This window comes from Rattus norvegicus, chromosome 4 (genome assembly GCF_036323735.1).
Source record: "Rattus norvegicus strain BN/NHsdMcwi chromosome 4, GRCr8, whole genome shotgun sequence".
Taxonomy (NCBI): Eukaryota; Metazoa; Chordata; class Mammalia; order Rodentia; family Muridae; genus Rattus; species Rattus norvegicus.
In genome coordinates this window covers 32,501,975-32,526,996 of record NC_086022.1, presented here as the reverse complement: position 1 = coordinate 32,526,996, position 25,022 = coordinate 32,501,975, and the positions used below count along the sequence as shown (strand labels likewise).

At 40.2% G+C, this 25,022-nt stretch overlaps 1 protein-coding gene across 3 annotated transcripts in view; it reads right to left on the bottom strand.

Moving 5' to 3' along the window:
- The window catches only part of Vps50 (VPS50 subunit of EARP/GARPII complex), a 101,199-nt gene that overhangs the window by 13,303 nt on the left and 62,874 nt on the right, over nucleotides 1-25,022 (bottom strand). For all 3 annotated transcript variants that reach the window (XM_008762704.4, XM_006236037.5, NM_001173511.1), the window contains exons 18-22: nucleotides 24,308-24,484; nucleotides 21,336-21,454; nucleotides 17,578-17,684; nucleotides 5,111-5,232; nucleotides 2,265-2,345 (exon numbers count right to left, since the gene is read on the bottom strand). In XM_008762704.4, coding sequence (XP_008760926.1) covers nucleotides 2,265-2,345; nucleotides 5,111-5,232; nucleotides 17,578-17,684; nucleotides 21,336-21,454; nucleotides 24,308-24,484 — 606 coding nt within the window. The remainder of the gene's footprint in view (nucleotides 1-2,264; nucleotides 2,346-5,110; nucleotides 5,233-17,577; nucleotides 17,685-21,335; nucleotides 21,455-24,307; nucleotides 24,485-25,022) is intronic.

Genomic DNA, 25,022 nt, shown 5'->3' with positions numbered 1-25,022 from the left:
TACTCTAGGGAGTGTTAGTTATCTGGCTGCATGAACTGGGCAGGGGGGGCCTTAGAAACTGAAGGATGAACTGACGGCTCGATGGATTTTCTATCCCACAGTCAACAACCTTCTGATTTATGAGAACATAAGCATAACACTTAAAATTGGGGCATGTTTAGAAAAATGGTGCCAAAAATGAGAAACAAGAAAAGCAGGCATGTTACTTTTGAACATACAGCTGTAAATTTGACAAATTCACCACTTTAGGGAGCAAATTCATTCAGTTATCATCGTAGAGTTGGACAAACATCATGGGCATTTCATTGTCAAGAAGATGAGTAACTGCCTGTTTCAAAGAACTTGTTTGGTTCCTTGATCTCTTACATGCCTTGTGGCAAAACCTTAGGTACGAATCCATGCCTTAAGGGTCAAATTCAAAACTCTGGTTTGACAATTCTAGTCTAGTAACCAGCAGGAGAGATGGAGACATGCCAGAATGATTTTAATGATGAAGTTCAATCCAGCAGTCTTGAAGCGTTCTGTTAGAAGAAGAGAAAAACTTCAGCTGAGTTTTAAGCTCAACAGAGAACAAGATCTGATGGTCAAAGCCATCCCAAGGCAGAGAAAATGCATAACAAAACATGGAAAATGGTTGAAGTGGCAAAAGCTGAAGGATTAAAAAAAACAAAAAAACAAAACGAGAAACAAAAAACAAAGACAGGCAGGTAAAAATGAGGAAAATAAATGCTGGGTCAAAAAAGGAACCATTATTTGAGACAAAGATTAAGGATTAACAAACATCAAAACCTAAAGAAGTCAGACTAAATCAGGATACAAGGACCGTAGCAGAGTCTTGCATATTAGGAACATTTCCAGGAGATGTCTATGTGCCAAGAAAGGCAGTGTGATGGCTACGCTGTCTACTTTCCATACCCACACGTCTATGCCTGTACTTAGCCAACCACAGTTCAAAAATACTTGAGGTGTAGGGCACATATTTGTACTGAAAGTCATTACTTCTGAAAGAAACATATATTACACATCTTTATAAAAGATTTATGCTGTGTTAGGTAAGTATATACTGTAGAGATGATGTACAATACACAGCTATGCATAGTTTATATACAAATATAATGCTATTTTTACATAAAGGAGGTGAACACGGGTGGTGAATGTGATCCTGGAACCAATGACCCACAAACGCTATAGGACAGAGATGTGCAGTACCAGAAGAACCCGGGGTGAGTGCTACTTATTTCTTCTGCTGTAGCAGTGCCATCTGAGACAGCAGTTACTCCATCAGTGCTCAGCGGCGGCCATCTTAGCTCTCTGCACTCCATCCACCACAGCGTTCAGCATGGCCCAACAGTGTATCATATCTGCTAGAGAATGCATGTGTCTAACTGCCTCTTCACTACCACACAATACACACTTTAGGAGCAAAAGATAAAGATTGCTATTTTTTAATACTGCCAGAAGTTTTGTACACTGAAAAGTCATAGTATAATATATAACAATTCTTTCAATTCTTCTGTCTTTTCCCTTTTCTTTCACTATTTCCTCCTTTATTTCTAAGACAGAGTCTCACTTGAACCCTCAATCTTCCTCAATTAGTTTCCCAAGGACTAGAATCAGAGGCATGCATCCCCATACCCAGCCACAGTTTCTTAAAAGATGTATCATCATTGCTTTATAAAATTTCAGTAATGGAAGTATGCATACATATCCTGTTTATGAAAAACAGGATAATAAAGCTTGTTCTGAGTAAGTGAAAGGAATAAAGGAAAATTCAGAGAGGTCTGTGTCAACATAGAGGCAGGCAGATGTCTGAGCAGCAATTTCTCGTCACAGCAACCAATCGGGAGACAGAAGTTCGTTTCTAGTTTTCAGTGTTTATACTACCTTAAAACCCACCTTTGGATTGCTATATCATCTTAAACCATGCATCTCATCATCTGACACACCAGTCAAGACCCAGGAGTTCCTGCTACAAAAAACAAAACAAAGAACAAACAAACAAAAACCCACCCAAACTTTGCTGTGAATTTCAAGGTGACTAACTATAAAGTGCTATCAGACACTTTCTGAGCACAGATCTCAGTATCTACCAGCAGCCAACTGGAGATACGTCAAGACTATCAGTAACAGGTTCTTACTTCCTGTATGAACCTGAAATAACACTAAAGGGCTCAGACACTCCATACATGCACATTTATATACAGTTGATTTGTGACTACTTGTTTCACATAACTCAAACGAATTAATTACACTTAATTACTTACCAGGTCAATAAGGCTTTCCTGAATTCTGTTTAGAGTTGTTCTTAGTCTGCTACTACTAAGGCCAAGTCCTGTTGATTCCAACTGAAAATAAAAAAACACATTACACAGCTCTGCAGACGCTGTTGCAGTAAGACCTGAAAAGTAAGACCTCAATAGTGCAGATGATTAGTAACCACAGGTCTTCAAACTGCATTAAAAATGCCAACACGAAGGGGCTGGGGATTTAGCTCAGTGGTAGAGCGCTTACCTAGGAAGCGCAAGGCCCTGGGTTCGGTCCCCAGCTCCGAAAAAAAAAAAAGAACCAAAAAAAAAAAAAATGCCAACACGATATCAACAACAACATTAACATATCATCAACAACAACAACAACAGCAGCAGCAGCAAACCAGTCAAAACTTAGCCCAAAAGGAAACAACAAACCATTCACGAGTCCTGAGGGTCAGGGCAACATCTAAGGAGTTTGTCAATTATCGGGATAAAGTTTATCAGAATTTCTTTCCTGCAAGTTACATTTTTAGTTACAAAAGTTAAGACTTAGATTCTTAAAGATGGTTCATTTTGGAGTATACTATCTGTTATGTTTATATTTAAGCAAAGAATAAGTGTTGCTATTTTTTTCCATACATGAATTAAAGAAAGTGTATTGGCACTTGAAATAAAATCTCTTAGGCCTACTGAACATCTCACAGCACTCAATTCTATTCATTAGAAAACAAAGTCAAAGCATTTACAAAAGCCAGTTTATAGCATGTAAATGAGAAAGCTTTAGTGTAATACGTGAAACATTAGTCAGACCCTTGTATAATAATTCAATTGATGAAATTAATTTAACTGGGAAGTTATAGTAAACACATGCAGGTACTTGGAAGAAAGTTAAATTACTTGCTGTGACCCAAGAAACTTAAAATGATAATATTAGTAAACTATAAAATAAAACCTCATTAACATAAAAAGGATGGGCGTGTGATTGTGTGAACTGACATATGAACAAGCATGAAACCATATTTAGTGTAACTTTCTTCCCACCCAAGGTGCAAGAACAGAAAGGCTCAAACTAAAGTCGATGTAGGACCCTGTGGGAAAGCATGAGCTAACTTCTTTCTCTGTGTTTTATCCACTTCATTAACTCAACTCTCCCCTTTTGTAATTAATAAGAAACTTAATCAATCAACTGTGTGTGACATCCAGTAATTGTTATAATCTTTCAACTGACACCACTTAACTAAGATGCGAAGTTCTTTCCACTTGAAGATGCCACCTCACCTCAGGCACTCACCACACCCCATCCGTAGCCTCTAATCCCCAGCCTACAATGGTTTGTGTTTTCCTAAAATCTCACATAAAGGGAATCAACTGAATTGTATTCTTGCTGACGTTTTAACACTTCGTGTGCCTTCACAACCCGTCAGTGGTTGAGACTGAGCATTGTGCTGCTTACTTCTGTTTACAGTGCTGACATGACACAGTCCCTAACTAACATCTGAGTGAAAGCTTAGGTCTTTGCATAATACTGCCATGAGCACTCCGGTCTTTGACCACTACACTCATTTTCACTTTCTTGGGTAAATACCTTGCTTGACACCAGTTTTCCCCTACTATTTACCACTTTTTTTTGGAGGGGTGGGAAGGTTAGTTTGTACTTTTTTCTATTTTCTTTTTGCTGGTGACACTGAAGGGTAGACACCTCCCCCAAAGCCCCACTGAGGTGCACCACAACATCTAATATGTATGTTTTTACCATCATCATTCAGCTCACAGTGTTTTCTAATTCTCTTGTAATTTCTTCTTTGAACTAACCATTTATAAAAGTGCATCATTTAATTACCAAATATCTGGAATTTTCCTAGCTATTTTATTTTATTAATTTCCAACCCAATTATACTGTCATTAGATTATACCTGTTTATTACTGAAGTCACTAAAGACTTTTAGGATGTGCTTAGTGGTGCAGGTACAAAGAGCTAATATAACCCTTTAGTCTGAACACTTCTCTCAGGAAATGCTCTTAACTGCTGAGCCATTTCTCTAGCCACCAGTTTCTAAATTCTGACTGATGCTGAGTACACACTTGGAATTAACAAATTCTGGGGCAAAAATCTGTTGATACTTTGTTTCTGACCATTCTTACCATAAAAATTCCAGAATTTTGAAACCTGTCTATTAAAAGGTCATGTCCTTGCTATACTTGTGATCATAGCAAAGATACAAATATTAATAGAAACTATGGAAGTATACATTAGAATTTACACATTTTAAAAAAGAAAACGCTACATTAGAAAAGTTATTCCTATGAATCAGGGTCTACTCTCATACAGAAACCTTATACAAATGCACACAGGCTGTGCAAATCTTTCCAGCCTGAGATGAACCACTAACGTTGGAGAAGAAAGAGATAAGCTTAGTAAGATCTTGAAACACAAAAGGAAGCATGGAAAACAACTCTGAGGAAGGCAGATTGTTCAGTTAGCAAAATTAATGACTTAATAAATGTCTGTCATTATCTGCTAAGGTGGTAAGCAACTATTTAAAAAGTCTCAATTATTATACTTTAATTACACATAGGTTCAGGTTTATATAAAGAAACCTGCACATTTTTCATTTTCAAAAAAATATAAAGGTTAGAAAAAGCAATTTCATTTTTTCTACCAAAGATCTGAACAATATGAAGTATGTTCATCATGTCAAAACTAAAGTGAATATATAAACATCATAATCAGACATCTGAAGACATTTTCATGTTTGATGGCTGATTCTCCAGTGTTATCTACTTATACAAAGTAAAAACTTTACATTTGAGGAAATGAATACATTTTAAAAGAGATTTATCTTCCTCCAAAGTTGACTTACTGAATCATTCCGACCAAAAAAGGTGTATATGGCATACAAGTAATAATCAAAGAGCTGAGACATGAAATGGATAACATCAAAGGCGATTGGCTTAAGGATGTTCATCATCTGCATGTACTTTCCTGAAAGGACAAGAACACCCGAAGATTAGTAAAAGAAATTAAACTGTGTTGCTCTATAATTATTAAAGGCAATAAGAATATTTCAGTAAAGTATTTTAGGTAGTGCAATATGACATTCCTCATCATATGAATTGCATTTGTAGTACCTGGCAGGAACTAAAACGGCTCCAATATTTTGCAGTGTTCTACAAGGCAGCACACTGAATGCTCCTACCACAGTTCCCTACTTTTACACTGCATTGCCTGCTTGTCAGTTCTTACCAGAGTCTTTTACTTTTCTGTAGATAACACTGTACAAACACACAACCCATGTTCTGAATGGTTCTACTTAAAATAATTTGTTCAAGAATATTTAACTTCAATAAGGTAATACGCAACTTACTTGACAAAAAAGGACATTTTCAGAAGATCACATACACATAGCCAAAGTGAAAAAACTGAGTAAATTGAGCAAGAGGAAACTGCACAACAAAAGTGATGCCCAGGCCCTTTAACCTTAGCCCTATGAACTCATGTGTCAAAACATCTACCACATCATATACACATAAGCTCAATACCCTCAAAGTACCAATGACATGTAATTCTTACTCCTTCGCTAGAAGCCAATGGCCTCTTCTCTTTTAAACATGATCACAATTAACAGACAATCACCATTTACCAATTTATCTGATGGATAGATATATAAGGAATAAGTAAAATTTTAAATAATCAAGTAAACAATTCTAAGTATCTAGCTATCTTTCTTTTCTAACAAGAACTACACACACAAAATAATCAAAATAAATCTTTAAAGTAAAGATGATAGAACCAGGTTGATGGAAACTGTGGGGAAGATGAAAGGTCCACAGCCATCAGTGACTACTCAAGAATCATGATAGCATAGAAGGTGAGAAACTGGCTGAGAAGAGAGGAGATATCCCATGAGCCAAACTGCACTAGTCTATGTTCTCACCCAGAGTGGCCACCATCAAACACTGCCTGCCAGGCTTAACCACCTAACAAAAGCCACATCCTTAGAAATCCTAATCTCTTTTAAGTCAATAACAAAACTAAAACAAAACAAGGAAAATTAAGTTAATAACAATAGTTGACATTTTCTATAGCTGAAACAACTAAACAATCAAAACTGGTTCTACTTAAGTGCAAGAAACCCCTGGAAATCAGACCCTTAAGTGACTTTGACAAGAAAAAAAGGAAGGGAAGGGGGGGGGGGAAGGAGGAAGAAATAAAGAAACAAAGAGAAACAGAAGAAAAAGAAAGAAGGAAACAAAGAAAATATACATACATACATACATACATACATATAAAAAAAGGCAAAAAGACAGATCAAAGAAAAGGTTAACTTTGACCATATACATTACATGGTTTTAAATATTCAACAAAAAAGTAAAAGCAAGGATTAAAATGACTGGTAAGATTTCTTAAAAACTAAAGAGACTATACTCTGTAGACAAAGGCTTAAATCTACACGAGAAAACTATTCCTCACCAACAAACTTCTTTTTGATAAAGAAAATGCTGCTCAGGCATAGGGCATTCCCTCCTTGGCTCAACTTCAACACACTATGGTACATACACAGGACCTGAAGCCAAGAGATATACCCACTGCTGTTCTAACCTAAAACTGAAATGACAGTTACAGCCCCCCCTCCTGCCTTCCCCTTCAGGCTACCTGACAGGGACCTCACACTGTGATTGTAGTCACTCCAACATCCATCAAAGTGCCTGACAGCAGATTATCACTTTGTAGTCTAGCCTTGGAAGCCAAAGGGGGAAAAATACCCTGAGGACAAGCTCAAAACATCTTCTGAGCCCACCCAGAGATTCTTGTGGATTTTATTTAAGGAAGACCTCTGAGAAGCTTTGGGGTCCCCTGGTTCTCTGCCTATGTCTTATAATGGTAAGTCACTGCATCAAAACATGCCTATTTCCTATTCCTAGTAGAATGAACCGTGTCCTCTGCTCAAAGGGCTCCAACTTCAGTTCTGCTAATTTCCCTCTTGCCTTTATTCCCCTCATATCTCCAGCCAGGTACCAGCCAATAATGTCCTTTCACCCCTATACCTGCTCATTAAACAAATGGGACTGAGTTACTTTCTAGTCACCTAGACAGCTGCACTGGATAGGTACCCCAAATGCCATATCTGAGAATTCCACTGACAAATTCCACTGACAAAAAGCAAGACAGATGGACCAAAGCAGCCTAAATGCCAGTCGGGGAGTCTTCGTAGAGGAGACTGTTGAAAACAGGAGCTAGAACTGGACAGGCAGACTTGGGGAAAGGGTACCCCAAGGAAGCAGTTCCACAGATGTTTTTGGGTGTCTGGCCAGGAAAGCCGAAAGAGAGCTGTTTTTTCATCTCCCTCTAAATGAGCACCCTGCCTGAGGCTCTACATCACAGTAGGAACCAAAATTCTAGCCCAGACTCTAATCAGGTAGCCAGAGTTGGACATGGAAATCCAGATTTTCATTAGAAATAGATTATGTCTATCCCCCAGACTCAGTCTATCTCCTAAATGATTTCAGTGTTACCTCTTCATAAGGGAGATGCAGTAGATTTGATCAGAGTTATTATTGAGGCCTATTAAACTATTTCTCTAGCCTTAACAGAAAGACCCGACATTCCCTAAAAGGTAAGTCCAAGCACTTCGCCAAGGGACCACTAAAGAAAGCAGGCTCACTTCAGCCCATGCTACAAGGATAGGGGGTAGTTAGTCTTTAATGAGATGATGCACTTCTCCCTCCCAGGCTTCTTGCACAAGCCCTAGCATAGTCCAACATGGGGCTCTATGACTGCCTACATTTCTGAACCTTGACTCTAAGAAAGCTAACTTTTCCTTTCCTCTCCTTTCCTTTCCTCTCCTTTCCTTTCCTTTCCTTTCCTTTCCTTTCCTCTCCTCTCCTTCCCTTCCCTTCCCTTCCCTTCCCCTTTCTTTTCTTTTCTTCTCTTCTCTTTTCTTTTCCTTTTGGGTGCTGGCATAATCCTGTGTGTGTTCTTTGGTATTTTGGACATATTTTACCCTTTCTCTAATGTGCCTTTCCACTCCATGTGGCTGTTTGTGTGCAATGTAAATGATCTCCATGTATATGTGATACGTAGTGTTGGTGACAGTGAAGAGTCCCCCCAGGTTGTTGGCAGAAGGGCAAACTAACAGAACCTCTGCAGTTAAATCAAGAATGAGCTTGGAACCAAGCTGATAACCAAGTGTACACTAAATTCAGACAGAGTAAGCACTTGTAAAATTATCTGAAAGCTGCATTTTCACATGAGCAAACTGATTTCTTCCTAGATACCTGTTGTGCCACTGTTTGTTGTATCATATCATGAAAAATGAGACAACAGATGTTCAAAGAGAAGGGTAAGCTGAGTCACACACATATGCACATCTGGATCATGGAGAAGAGCAACAATGGAAGCCACTGCAGTGGACCACACCTAGGGCATCTTCAATGAACCTCATTTAATGTGGAAAGTGGGGAAAGGCAGACTATAGAACACTATGCACAGTGTGAGCTAGTCTTGAAACCAAAGTGAAACAATCAAGAGAAGAAGTGCACACTAGACTTTAAAACACAAACCAAACAAACAAAAAACCAGGAAAAGGCTTCCTCTAAGGAAGGGGATCTGGATTGCAAAGCATTTGCTTAAACTTGGAGGTGTCTTAATAAACATGTATATATATATGTATGTATGTATGTATGTATAAAACAATATATATGTGTGTATGTATATATGTATACATATAACAATATATATGTGTGTGTGTACACACACACACACACACACACACACACACACACACTTATTTACAGCCTCCGTCCTTGTTTTATTTAATGTGATAAAGCATTCAGAACAAAACGCAGTATGACTCCTCTAGCTACTTGAACTGGGTATGGTTAAAAACAACACTTATGTGTGAATGGTAGCTGCAGTATTCTCATTAACTAAGTCCCCACTCCCAACCAGAGTACTATGCCCCCACATCTTGACATCAGTACCTCCCCAGACAATTCTCTGCCACTAAAGCCGCTGATATGACAAAAGCTGTCTCTAATTTAACCTTCAATAAAACCAGACAAACTATTTCAAACAGTCTATTCAAATTACAAAGGGTATTAAGAAAGATAACATGGTTTCTACAAGGCTTAGGATATCTATCACTAAAGACCACAGGGGTAAGGGTTAAGTGGGCTGGAGGGGGAAGAATGAGAAAGGACTGACAGAAAACTACCTTCACATATCTGAAAAGTGACCATGGAAAAACTGGAGGACAAAAGGCATAGACATATGCTTTATCTTTAAGCAAACTAAAGAATCTGATTCAACATAGGAAAAAGATTTTTAGGAATGAGATCCACCTAATGGTAGAGTAAGTAGCCTTGTGATATTATATGCCTTCAGTGACTCTGAGTCATGAAACAGGAGCTTGACAGGCACCACATATTATGGGCACCACTGGAAGGAAATCTTGTTCTGTGGGTATTATACCAGACAACCTCTCGAACTGTCCAAATCTGACTCTGCAAATTCTAAAGACTTATTCATGGCACTTTTCTATTACTTCTGGATTAAAGAAGAAAAGCTAATTATCCTGACAATAATTAGCCACAGAGTAGCTTTTTTTTTTTCCTTTTCTTTTTTTCGGAGCTGGGGACCGAACCCAGGACCTTGCGCTTGCTAGGCAAGCGCTCTACCTCTGAGCTAAATCCCCAAGCCCCACAGAGTAGATTTTTAGAATCTTTTTTTTCCCCCTAGGGCTTAAAAATGTATCTTTTCGACTTCCTGGTTGCTGCCACCGGGGAGAGGTCGAAGGCAGCACGCCACAAGGAAACTTGAGCCACGGGACCACAGGTAAGACCAACTTTTCTGCTGCAAGAGACCTGCCTGGTGAACTCGGGACACACACAGGCAGAATTCCTCTAGGACCAGGCACCTCCTGTGTTTACCGGGAGTCCCACACCCACGGATCCCGGCCCGCAGCAGCTCTCTGCTCCCAAACCCCGAGGGAGAGAGACCTCACCGCTGGATCAGGTGGGCACTCCTGAGGCTGCAGAGTGGAAGAGACCACCAACACTACCCACCCCTGCCCACATCCCTGGCCCAAGAGGAAACTGCATACGGCATCTGGGATCCCCTGGGGGAGGGCCCAGGAGCGGCAGGACCCCTGCGCCTGAGACACCACCGGAACCTGAAGGAACAGACCGGATAAACAGTTCTCTGCACCCAAATCCCGTGGGAGGGAGAGCTAAACCTACAGAGAGGCAGACACGCCTGGGAAACCAGAACAGACTGCACTCTGAACACATCTCGGACGCCAAAGGAAAACACCAAAAGCCATCTGGAACCCTGGTGCACTGAGGCTCCCGGAAAGAGCGGCGCAGAACTTCCTGGTTACTGCCACCTCGGAGAGGTCGTAGGCAGCACCCCACGAGCAAACTTGAACCTCGGGACCACAGGTAAGACCAACTTTTCTGCTGCAAGTGACCTGCCTGGTGAACACCAGACACAGGCCCACAGGAACAGCTGAAGACCTGTAGAGAGGAAAAACTACACGCCCGAAAGCAGAACACTCTGTCCCCATAACTGGCTGAAAGAAAACAGGAAAACAGGTCTACAGCACTCCTGACACACAGGGTTATAGGACAGTCTAGCCACTGTCAGAAATAGCAGAACAAAGTAGCACTAGAGATAATCTGATAGCGAGAGGCAAGCGCAGGAACCCAAGCAACAGAAACCAAGACTACATGGCACCATCCGGGCCCAATTCTCCCACCAAAGCAAACACGCAATATCCAAACACACCAGAAAAGCAAGATCTAGTTTCAAAATCATATTTGATCAAGATGCTGGAGGACTTCAAGAAAGATGTGAAGAACTCCCTTAGAGAACAAGTAGAAGCCTACAGAGAGGAATTGCAAAAATCCCTGAAAGAATTCCAGGAAATCATAATTAAACAAGTAGAAGCCCGTAGAGAGGAGTCACAAAAATCCCTGAAAGAATTTCAGGAAATCATAAATAAACAAGTAGAAGCCCATAGAGAGGAGTCACAAAAATCCCTGAAAGAATTCCAGGAAAACACAATCAAACAGTTGAAGGAATTAAAAATGGAAATAGAAGCAATCAAGAAAGAACACATGGAAACAACCCTGGATATAGAAAACCAAAAGAAGAGACAAGGAGCTGTAGATATGAGCTTCACCAACAGAATACAAGAGATGGAAGAGAGAATCTCAGGAGCAGAAGATTCCATAGAAATCATTGACTCAACTGTCAAAGACAATGTAAAGCGGAAAAAACTACTGGTCCAAAACATACAGGAAATCCAGGACTCAATGAGAAGATCAAACCTAAGGATAATAGGTATAGAAGAGAGTGAAGACGCCCAGCTCAAAGGACCAGTAAATATCTTCAACAAAATCATAGAAGAAAACTTCCCTAACCTAAAAAAAGAGATACCCATAGGCATACAAGAAGCCTACAGAACTCCAAATAGATTGGACCAAAAAAGAAACACCTCCCGTCACATAATAGTCAAAACACAAAACGCACAAAATAAAGAAAGAATATTGAAAGCAGTAAGGGAAAAAGGTCAAGTAACATATAAAGGCAGACCTATCAGAATTACACCAGACTTTTCGCCAGAAACTATGAAAGCCAGAAGATCCTGGACAGATGTCATACAGACACTAAGAGAACACAAATGCCAGCCCAGGTCACTGTATCCTGCAAAACTCTCAATTAACATAGATGGAGAAACCAAGATATTCCATGACAAAACCAAATTTACACAATATCTTTCTACAAATCCAGCACTACAAAGGATAATAAATGGTAAAGCCCAACATAAGGAGGCAAGCTATACCCTAGAAGAAGCAAGAATCTAATCATCTTGGCAACAAAACAAAGAGAAGGAAAGTACACAAACATAACCTCACATCCAAATATGAATATAACAGGAAGCAATAATCACTATTCCTTAATATCTCTCAACATCAATGGCCTCAACTCCCCAATAAAAAGACATAGATTAACAAACTGGATACGCAACGAGGACCCTGTAATCTGCTGCCTACAGGAAACACACCTCAGAGACAAAGACAGACACTACCTCAGAGTGAAAGGCTGGAAAACGTTCCAAGCAAATGGTCAGAAGAAGCAAGCTGGAGTAGCCATTCTAATATCAAATAAAATCAATTTCCAACTAAAATTCATCAAAAAAGATAAGGAAGGACACTTCATATTCATCAAAGGAAAAATCCACCAAGATGAACTCTCAATCCTAAATATCTATGCCCCAAATACAAGGGCACCTACATACGTAAAAGAAACCTTACTAAAGCTCAAAACACACATTGCACCTCCCACAACAATAGTAGGAGACATCAACACCCCACTCTCATCAATGGACAGATCATGGAAACAGAAATTAAACAGAGACGTAGACAGACTAAGAGAAGTCATGAGCCAAATGGACTTAACAGATATTTACAGAACATTCTATCCTAAAGCAAAAGGATATACCTTCTTCTCAGCTCCTCATGGTACTTACTCCAAAATTGACCATAAAATTGGTCAAAAAATGGGCCTCGACAGGTGCAGAAAGATAAAAATAATCCCATGCGTGCTATCAGACTACCACGGCCTAAAACTGGTCTTCAATATCAATAAGGGAAGAATGCCCACATATACGTGGAAATTGAACAGTGCTCTACTCAATGATAACCTGGTCAAGGAAGAAATAAAGAAAGAAATTAAAGACTTTTTAGAATTTAATGAAAATGAAGGTACAACATACCCAAACTTATGGGACACAAAGAAAGCTGTGCTAAGAGGAAAACTCATAGCGCTGAGTGCCTGCAGAAAGAAACAGGAAAGATCATATGTCAGCAACTTGACAGCACACCTAAAATCTCTAGAACAAAAAGAAGCAAATACACTCAGGAGGAGTAGAAGGCAGGATATAATCAAACTCAGAGCTGAAATCAACCAAGTAGAAACAAAAAGGACCATAGAAAGAATCAACAGAACCAAAAGTTGGTTCTTTGAGAAAATCAACAAGATAGATAAACCCTTAGCCAGACTAACTAGAGGAAACAGAGAGTGTATCCAAATTAACAAAATCAGAAACGAAAAGGGAGACATAACTACAGATTCAGAGGAAATTCAAAAAATCATCAGATCTTACTATAAAAGCCTATATTCAACAAAACTTGAAAATCTGGAGGAAATGGATAATTTCCTAGACAGATACCAGGTACCAAAGTTAAATCAGGAACAGATAAACCCTTAAACAACCCCATAACTCCTAACGAAATAGAAGCAGTCATTAAAGGTCTTCCAACCAAAAAGAGCCCAGGTCCAGACGGGTTTAGTGCAGAATTCTATCAGACCTTCATAGAAGACCTCATACCAATATTATCCAAACTATTCCACAAAATTGAAACAGATGGAGCACTACCGAATTCCTTCTACGAAGCCACAATTACTCTTATACCTAAACCACACAAAGACACAACAAAGAAAGAGAACTTCAGACCAATTTCCCTTATGAATATCGACGCAAAAATACTCAATAAAATTCTGGCAAACAAAATCCAAGAGCACATCAAAACAATCATCCACCATGATCAAGTAGGCTTCATCCCAGGCATGCAGGGATGGTTTAATATACGGAAAACCATCAACGTGACCCATTATATAAACAAAATGAAAGAACAAAACCACATGATCATTTCATTAGATGCTGAGAAAGCATTTGACAAAATTCAACACACCTTCATGATAAAAGTCCTGGAAAGAATAGGAATTCAAGGCCCATACCTAAACATAGTAAAAGCCATATACAGCAAACCAGTTGCTAACATTAAACTAAATGGAGAGAAACTTGAAGCAATCCCACTAAAATCAGGGACTAGACAAGGCTGCCCACTCTCTCCCTACTTATTCAATACAGTTCTTGAAGTTCTAGCCAGAGCAATCAGACAACAAAAGGAGGTCAAGGGGATACAGATCGGAAAAGAAGAAGTCAAAATATCACTCTGTGCAGATGATATGATAGTATATTTAAGTGATCCCAAAAGTTCCACCAGAGAACTACTAAAGCTCATAAACAACTTCAGCAAAGTGGCTGGGTATAAAATTAACTCAAATAAATCAGTAGCCTTCCTCTACACAAAAGAGAAACAAGCCGAGAAAGAAATTGGGGAAACGACACCCTTCATAATAGACCCAAATAATATAAAGTACCTCGGTGTGACTTTAACCAAGCAAGTAAAAGATTTGTACAATAAGAACTTCAAGACTCTGAAGAAAGAAATTGAAGAAGACCTCAGAAGATGGAAAGATCTCCCATGCTCATGGATTGGCAGGAGTAATAGAGTAAAAATGGCCATTTTACCAAAAGCGATCTACAGATTCAATGCAATCCCCATCAAAATACCAATCCAATTCTTCAAAGAGTTAGACAGAACAATTTGCAAATTCATCTGGAATAACAAAAAACCCAGGATAGCTAAAACTATCCTCAACAATAAAAGGACTTCAGGGGGAATCACTATCCCTGAACTCAAGCAGTATTACAGAGCAATAGTGATAAAAACTGCATGGTATTGGTACAGAGACAGACAGATAGACCAATGGAACAGAATTGAAGACCCAAAAGTGAACCCACACACTTATGGTCACTTGATTTTTGACAAAGGAGCCAAAACCATCCAATGGAAAAAAGATAGCATTGTCAGCAAATGGTGCTGGTTCAACTGAAAGTCAACATGTAGAAGAATGCAGATCGATCCAGGCTTATCACCCTGTACAAAGCTTAAGTCCAAGTGGATCAAGGACCTCCACATCAAACCAGATACACTCAAACTATTAGAAGAAAAACTAGGGAAGCATCTGGAACACATGGGCACTGGAAAAAATTTCCTGAACAAAACACCAATGGCTTATCCTCTAAGATCAAGAATAGACAAATGGGATCTCATAAAACTGCAAATCTTCTGTAAGGCAAAGGACACTGTGGTTAGGACAAAATGGCAACCAACAGATTGGGAAAAGATCTTTACCAATCCTACAACAGATAGAGGCCTTATATCCAAAATATACAAAGAACTCAAGAAGTTAGACCGCAGGGAGACAAATAACCCTATTAAAAAATGGGGTTCAGAGCTAAACAAAGAATTCACAGCTGAGGAATGCCGAATGGCTGAGAAACACCTAAAGAAATGTTCAACATCTTTAGTCATAAGGGAAATGCAAATCAAAACAACACTGAGATTTCACCTCACACCAGTGAGAATGGCTAAGATCAAAAACTCAGGTGACAGCAGATGCTTGCGAGGATGCGGAGAAAGAGGAACACTCCTCCATTGTTGGTGGGATTGCAGACTGGTACAACCATTCTGGAAATCAGTCTGGAGGTTCCTCAGAAAATTGGACATTGAACTGCCTGAGTATCCAGCTATACCTCTCTTGGGCATATACCCAAAAGATGCCCCAACATATAAAAAAGACATGTGCTCTACTATGTTCATCGCAGCCTTATTTATAATAGCCAGAAGCTGGAAAGAACCCAGATGCCCTTCAACAGAGGAATGGATACAGAAAATGTGGTACATCTACACAATGGAATATTACTCAGCTATCAAAAACAACGAGTTTATGAAATTCGTAGGCAAATGGTTGGAACTGGAAAATATCATCCTGAGTGAGCTAACCCAATCACAGAAAGACATACATGGTATGCACTCATTGATAAGTGGCTATTAGCCCAAATGCTTGAATTACCCTAGATCCCTAGAACAAACGAAACTCAAGACAGATGATCAAAATGTGAATGCTTCACTCCTTCTTTAAAAAGGGAACAAGAATACCCTTGGCAGGGAATAGAGAGGCAAAGATTAAAACAGACACAGAAGGAACACCCATTCAGAGCCTGCCCCACATGTGGCCCATGCATATACAGCCACCCAATTAGACAAGATGGATGAAGCAAAGAAGTGCAGGCCAACAGGAGCCGGATGTAGATCTCTCCGGAGACACAGCCAGAATACAGCAAATACAGAGGCGAATGCCAGCAGCAAACCACTGAACTGAGAATAGGACCCCCGTTGAAAGAATCAGAGAAAGAACTGGAAGAGCTTGAAGGGGCTCGAGACCCCATATGTACAACAATGCCAAGCAACCAGAGCTTCCAGGGACTAAGCCACTACCTAAAGACTATACATGGACTGACCCTGGACTCTGACCTCATAGGTAGCAATGAATATCCTAGTAAGAGCACCAGTGGAAGGGGAAGCCCTGGGTCCTGCTAAGACTGAACCCCCAGTGAACTAGATTGTTGGTGGGAGGGCGGCAAGGGGGGGAGGATGGGGAGGGGAATACCCATAAAGAAGGGGAGGGGGGAGGGGGATGTTTGCCCGGAAACCGGGAAAGGGAATAACACTCGAAATGTATATAAGAAATACTCAAGTTAATAAAAAAAAAAATGTATCTTTTCTTCTCAGCTCAATATGACTTGCATATTTTTCTCTAAAGCAGGTGGACTAAAGCATTTTGTACATTTTATCATATTCATTAATGATATTTAGAAATTATCTTAAATAGCATAGATCTATTTCATCTGATCTGAGTTTACTCAAACAAGGCAGTAGATAAAAGGAATCTTAACAAATAGAACCAGAGATCTATTCAAGTGCTAAAATCCCTGACTGGTTTAGACAGCACTGAGAGAAACTCTCACACTTACCTGTCAAATGTATGGTCCTATTTGTGAAATATAAAGTCTGAGAGAATCCAAGATGTTGAAATACCCACATTAGAAACTGACATGCCCCTGGAGCTGTATGTCTAGGATGGCATTTGTCACCGGTGGCCTTTGGTGACATCAACTAAAAGTCTCATCTGTAATGAGACACTTCCTACAATGGGAGCATTTCCTCTGTAAAACCCTCATGTCTTAGAAGAGCAGACAATCACTGTTCACTCTGCTTATCTGACAGGAAGGCTGGGAAGCTCTATAAGGCAATTAAACTGAGAAATTGGCACTATCATCCTTATACACCAACGTCTCGCTCAGTCACCTGGAATGCTTCAGAAAAATCAGAAGACACCATACCATACTAAGTAGTTAAGTGAAAAAGTGAGACCAACATTGCCATCTGTATACTACTGTTCGCAGCATTACAAGATGAGAAGCACTGGTGTGTAAGAGTCTTAAATCCTTCACTCCAGTGAACATGAAGTAACCATGCAAAGGAATTTAAGTAAAAACAATTTGGTAACTAATTTACCAAACTCATGTAACTGACATGATAGTCAAAAAACTAGAAAGGCACGGCTACTCACCAACAAGCCTTATGACATTCAAGGTTGTGTTTGTTAAGATGGGTGCATTCACTTTATTTAGACTGTAATCCGATTTCTTCCTGCTCTTCAGTGTCTCTCGTGAAACACTGCACAGGGAAAACAATGGAGAAGCGCCATTAGACTGCAGTCGACTTCCCAGTACAACACTCAGATTATCATCTAGCTCCAACTCACAGGTTATTCCTGAAGTCCTATGCATAAGTGAACTCAGAGCAAGAGAGAGGAGAAAGAAGAGAGAAAGGAAGTTCTAGAAATGTATTTCTTTCTTTGTTGGCATTCTGAATGCATCACCTGGAGTTCTTGTTATCATTTCTATCTGTTGTCATTCTCTTCCGATTATGTCTGTGTTTTCGGATATCACTCAGTATTTACTGCCCTCCTCTTTAAGTTCCTTCAGTTGCTAGGTTTTTAACACTCGGGATTCTCTGAGGAAGTATGTGCTCTTTCAAGTTCTGAGCCCTGGGGTTCGTTCAGATTATTCCAACTGGAGAACATCCCTACAGGACTAGTGCATTGCATATTGCTGGTGTTTTTGTGATGTTCCCTGGGCAGATAAGCTGCTTTTATTATTTGTCTAAGGTGAGAGGCTGAGCCAATGCAGGAGTTCTGCACCAGGCCAGGTACGGCAACCAGTGTATAATCTGTAACACTTGTGAAAAAAATGTTTTCCTACGGAAGGTATACACGTAGGCGTAAATTATCAAATCTACAGATTCCAGCAAGAAAAAAGAAAACCCTCTATGGAATTGGGGTTAAAAGAAGATATAATGACTGGGTATGGAGTGAACAAGTAACATTGATTCAAAGGAAAAGCAGAACTTAATGGAAGACCATCCTATTTTGTTCAAAAACTGGTTGTAGGATGATATCGTAATTCTCAAAAAATTAGAAAAATAATTTACAAAGGGTACGGAAAAAGGGGATCTACTACATAACAGGAAGATAAAACAGTCTACTGAGAGATGAACAGAACTTCACCATTCAGCCACATACAATACAGAGGCAGAGGAAAATGCCAGAAGAGAGCCAAGCACAGACTAGGTCAACAAAAGCATCAGGCCTGAGGGGCACAGGGGTTTCTAAAGCAAAGGTGAATCAATCACAACTTATCCAGAAAAACACCATGGCACTGAGTTAAACTTATATCTAAAACAAATAATCTAAATTGATAACTAAGAACAGTTTGAAAGGTGAGAAAGTTTGGAGTCAAGAAGCTAAAGTAACTAGCAAATTGGGATATACATTCATAAAGAACGGACACTACCTTACATGTCCACTTCAGTTAAAACAGAGCTTTCCTTTAGATAAAGTATTTCCTTAACATATCCGATGAATAAATTCAAGAACATCATCCTCCTTAGTTCAAAGACGGGTTGTAGGATCATGTCATTACCTATACAGGTGAAGGCAGGTATAGGACAGAAAAAGGCCTGTCATTGGATGAGAAGGAAGGATGGGCAGGAGAAAAGTTTCAGAGAGGGGCAGAGAAGGGAGCAAGGGTGAGAAGAAGAGAAGTTGAGAGAACGTGGTGGCAGATGTTAAGATTCCTCTCTGCACATAGTTACAGGTTATGTATATTCTTAAGGGATGGATGTGAACAGGACTTTGTATGTCTAGGTGGGCAGTTATATCTTATCAATTGGATCAGAGGTTATCGTGTTGTGTGTTCTTTCATGTGGTGATTTAATTAAATTCAAGAGTGAGTAGTGGCTGGAGACACTGGGCCACTACGGAATTGGGATGTATATGTCTTGCATGGTGGTAAGCTGCTTTGGGAACTAAACAGGTAGAGAGATTGTTGCCAGGCTCAGAGAGAAGCCATCGGCAGTGTGACAAGGGATGGAGCAGAGTTGGATGTGTTATTACCCAACAGATGCCATGAGGCACTGAGGCGCCTGCTCTAGTGTGGGGTAAAGAAAGTCCTTCTTTATTACAGCAACAACTGGTTAATATCTTACACATGGAAAACCCAACAAAATCAAACCTTCCCAGTCAAAATAATTACAACTATATGGACTGATCACTATTAGGGAGAGAATTAACTAAGTGTAAAATATACTTAAATCTAGCATTTACATACGTATGTGAGTATGTGTATGTATGAACTAAAAAGTGTCTGAAATGAATTTAATTCAACCTAAAAATCAGGCCCATTGAACTGGATAAAGGTGACAAAAATTCTTAAGAAAATCATAGTTTTGAAGAGCTTATCATAAAACAAAACTTGATTACTAGCAGGAAACTTTAATAGACAAATCACCCACACACTCCAAAAGGCTGGAAAATTAGATGAGACGCTGTATTTACCAGATCAATACAAAAATGACTGAACGCTCTTTAATAGGGCTCAATATTTGCATGAGATGATAAGGTAACTTTTAAGATTTGAAAAAAGGCAGGGCAATTATGGCACACTCCTGTGACCCTAGAACTGAGGGGCAGAGGTAGGCAGATCTCTTGAGTTTGAGGCCAGCCTGGTCTACAGAATAAGTTCCAAGGCAGTGAAGGCTATACAGAGAATCCCTATCTCAGAGCCCACCCCCACTCACAAAAATGACAAACTGGAAAAGAGATTAGCTTGTAATCGTAGTTTTTTAAATTCTCTTAATTAGATTTCTTTTTTAGGGTTGGGGGTTGGGGTGGAAGTGGCATGAGGGCCAAGGTACATATGTGGAGGTCAGAGGACAACTGATAGGAACTGGTTCTTTTCTACCAGGTGGAATCTGGGCTCAGACTCAGGCCATCATGCCTGGGGACTAGTCTTTACTCACTCACTAAGCCATCTCACCGGTTCGTGTTACTATTAGTTTTATAAAGAAATGAGAAGACAAATGGAAAAAACCTTATAAAATCCCGCGGCTAGATGAAGAGCTATAGGCAATTAATGGCTGCTAAGGGAGGGAAGTTAGTGTATTATTGTCAGACAAGCCCGCGACAGGCAATCTAATCCCAAGTGGTCAGCTCTAAACCCGTATATCAATGATCAACTTTAAATGGACCAAGGAGGGAGGGAGGGTGTGTGTGTGTGTGTGTGTGTGTGTGTGTGTGTGTGTGTGTGTGTGTGTGTGTGTAATGATAAAGAAGAGGTCATGAATTTGAGAGGCAGTGGAGAGGGACATTAGAAGAGGTGGAGAGGAAAGAAGTTGAGCAGAAATGATGTAAATTCAGTACTCATTTATGAAATTCTCAATAAAAATTTTTAGAATCTTGCTACGAAAAACAATGTCAATGATAAATATGCACAAGAATGTCATAATGAAAGTTATTATTCTATGCACAGAATATATGCGAAAAAGAGAGTAGTCCCTTGGTATACATCAAGGAAAGTGTTTTATGGGACAGAAGATCCACAAAACCACTGACTGAATGGGCAAATTTCAGAATAATTTTTATAATGTCAAATATTCTGTGTAAGTTGAAAGAAAAGGCATATTTAAACCAGCTTAGGTGAGGAGAATCAATTAATATTTCTGTTACAGTAACAGTCAAATTCCATCCAATTAATTGATCTGTGAACACCAAGTGAGGCTGTGCTTAACTCGAGTTTCTTTCATGTAAGTGTTTTACTATTTTTCCTGAAGGTTCAGTTATGGAAAAAACCTACATGCTCAAGTTTTTCAGAAATCATTTTTGTAACATACATTAACTGCTGCCATATTTTAACTTTTGAATTTAAATTTGTTCTCTCTTGACCTTCAAAGGAGCCTAAACCCCACCCTGACCAGAGCAGTAGTCACCTCTTTACGGGCACATCGCCGGTTTGCTCATCTACATAATCGCGCTTCAGCTCCTCAGGAACGTCGCTGTCGCTGTCATAGTCCTGATAGGCACTCTTCTCTTGCTCATCAGATTCGTACTGAGGAAAACATGGTGGGATATGCAACACGGGGCATACAGGGTCGCAACACAAAAATGATGTGATTTTTAATAAATGGCTAAAGGAAAATTCTTAATTTAGTTTGAATTTTATCACAAAGTAGTAAACTCTCCTTCCATTTTCTTTTTCATCCTACTTTAACTTGACCAAAAGAAATAAAAAATATCATTTGTGTGTCATGTATTTGTAAATGAAAATGTAAATCAAATACTCATAACCACAACTAATACCTCACTGGACCTCAAAGAAGGAACAGTGCATTTTAGACTTACAAAGATCTTTTAGTGCTGTTGTAATGTTTACTTTCAAGCTGCTAACTCTTTACCACTGAAGCTGGGGATTCAATTCTATCCCAGAACTATACTTTAGCTCAAAAGTACACTCAGCACAGGGAGGCCTCCGGGAAGGCTCGCTGCTAGGATGCGGCTTCCTTGCCGTACAGCACAGTGGATGGGTGCCAGCAAACACAGGCGAAGTGAAGCAGGGGAAGAGTGGGCGCAGCACTGCCGTTCTCATTCTATCAGACTCGCTGGAACTGAGTACTGACTAGCACTTTGCAATTCTGACCACAGACTGCACAGTTCTCAGTAATTATATCTCCCGAGTTCTAAAAACTTAGGATTTACAGCTTAACCAAATATGGAGTTAAATCAAGTCCATCCACAGCTGAGGAGACCAATGTGATACAAATGGGAAGAAGTCTGTGCCCCGAAGCCAACTACTGTTTGGTAGTTTATTACTGGGGTACAGCATCAGGCCTTACTCAGATATATACCCAGATCTTCAAGGACTTACACTGTATCTGCAAAGATTAGATTCTGCACGAATAATTAGAAAAATATTGTGGCCTTTCCCTGTATTTAAACATTTAGACAAGAAATTCTTCTCAGGAGGCAGAGGCAGGTAGGTCTCTGAGTCTGAGACCAGCTTAGTCGACACAGTGAGTCCAAGCTCAGTCAGGACCACAGAGGAAACCCTGTTTCAAAACTCTGCCCAAAATAGGTTTCAAAACTAAAACAGAAAAAGAAAAGAAATAGGTGTTCTTACACCTAAACAATGCTTGTTTGGTTTCATCAAGTCTACAGTGGGTTCATCTAGATATTATAGAGAACAAATGGGCATACCAAGTAATATCCTGGATCAAAGGATGATTTTGAAAGCAGGCACTGCTCTCTATTGCAAATATGGACAGACCAGAGTGCACACATGTAACTTGTCAAGAACCACACAGCTAATAAACTGAAGGAACGCTATTGCATTGAAATTCTACCTACTAAGCAATACCTATATTTAATATTTTAAGCTGCTCAAAGAATTGTTAAAAGATCCCAGTTCTCTAAATTCCCCTTTCTAAACTCCTTGTCAGGCAACAAGGCAATAACTGTGTGGTTGTTAGAACAGGAATGGCCCCATAAGCTCATGTATTTAAATACTTTGTCATCAGGAGTGGCACCACTTGGGAGGGGTAGGAAGTGTAAATAAACGTACTGGACAAAATGCACTAGGGATGGGCTTAAGCTCAAGCCACGCCCACCGTCTGTGTCTGTCTCTGTCTCTCTCCTGTCTGAGAATCTGGAGGTAGAACTCTCAGCAACCTCCCCAGCACCATGTCTACCTTCCCGCCACCAAGCTCCTCACCAAGACAATGGACTAAACCTCTAAAACCGCAATCCAGCCCCAATCAAACACTTGGCTCTACAAGAGCTGCCGGCCAGGATGTCTCTTCACAGCCACAGAACACTGACTCTCAGATGAAAGGACAGAGAATAAAGTACTGACTCGGTTACCCAGGAGCGCAGTAATGACAAAAGCAGGGGTGCACGACTCCCTCAGCCATCTGTTAGCCACCAGAATATCCCAAGGGAATATCCCACTAACAGGTAAATACACTGTAAAGAATATTACACAAACAGGGACAAATTTGTAGTTCGGGGACAGCACTGTGAGTAAGCACACTGCAGAGTCATTCTCCCACAATATATTCTGTATACCACACCAAGAACGCTAGTCAACAGGCAAGCAATCCAGCAAATTACCAATTCACTTCAGAACACCTTTTTTTTCCCGTTTTCTTTCTTTTTTTTCCCCATCTTTATTAAATTGGGTATTTCTTATTTACATTTCAAATGTTATTCCCTTTCCCGGTTTCCAGACCAACATCCCCCTAACCCTTTCCCCTCCCCTTCTATATGGCTGTTCTCCTCCCCATCCTCCTCCCCTTAATACCCTCCCCACAACAATCACTTCACTGGGGGTTCAGTCTTGGCAGGACCCAGGGCTTCCCCTTCCACTGGTGCTCTTACTAGGCTATTCATTGCTACATATGAGGTCAGAGTCCAGGGTCAGTCCATGTGTAGTCTTTGGGTAGTGGCTTAGTCCCTGGAAGCTCTGGTTGCTTGGCATTGTTGTTCGTATGGGGTCTCAAGACCCTTCAAGCTCTTCCAGTCCTTTCTAAGATTCCTTCAACTGGGGTCCCATTCTCAGATAAGTGGTTTGCTGCTGGCATTCACCTATGTATTTGCCGTATTCTGGCTGTGTCTCTCAGGAGAGATCTACATCCGGTTCCTGTCAGCCTGCACTTCTTTGCTTCATCCATCTTATCTAGTTTGGTGACTGTATATGTATGGGCCACATGTGGGGCAGGCTCTGAATGGGTGTTCCTTCTGCCTCTGTTCTAAACTTTGCCTCCCTATTCCCTGCCAAGGGTATTCTTGTTCCCCTTTTAAAGAAGGAGTGAAGCATTCGCATTTTGGTCATCCTTCTTGAGTTTCAGAACACTTTTAAAAAGAAAACTCACTCTGTTTTACAAAGCATATTAAAAATATCACATACCCCATTAGAGGCTAAGACATCTTCTGTTTCTTCGTCTTTGTGGTCAGCTTGAATTTCAAATGGATTCCCACCACTGCAGTACTGCTCAAACAAAGTCACAGGTTTGGAAGAAGTTGCCGATGGCTGCTTACTAGGTGAAACTGATGGGGATCGAGACTGTTCCAGGAATTTAAACTCCTATATATCAGAAAGGACCAAAGGGCTGTTAGAAAGGTAACAAAACCTGAGCCCACAAACATATCCATTAAATGTAAATGTAGAAGTGGGAGGGGAGCGTGATCTTCACCATTCAAGACCTTTATACCTTGCAAGTTCTCTGAGATCATCTCGGAAAGGCAGCTTTTCTAAAAGACAACTCAATCAATAGTATCACTAAGTCAAAGCTGCCTCCTCAAACAGCTCAGCCTTCCCTGAAGGAAAGGCCGAGCAGGAGGGACCATGGGATGGCACTTGTAACCCACCATAGCCTTTCACAAGAGCAACGGCTGAGACACTGCTGCGTCACGCTTGGACCATGCAGAGCGTTCTTACACGGAAAGTATCAAGTGCCAATCTATCCTTATTATGTCAGTGCCTGTAACCTGATAGAGCAACTAAAATTCATTTTGGTCAGATGTGTCTTCTGCTCCTAGACTGGTGTATTCACACTATTACGAAATGCCACTCGCCTTCTCTTTGCTTAAACTTCCTCATCTTTAAAAGGGGAGAAACCATC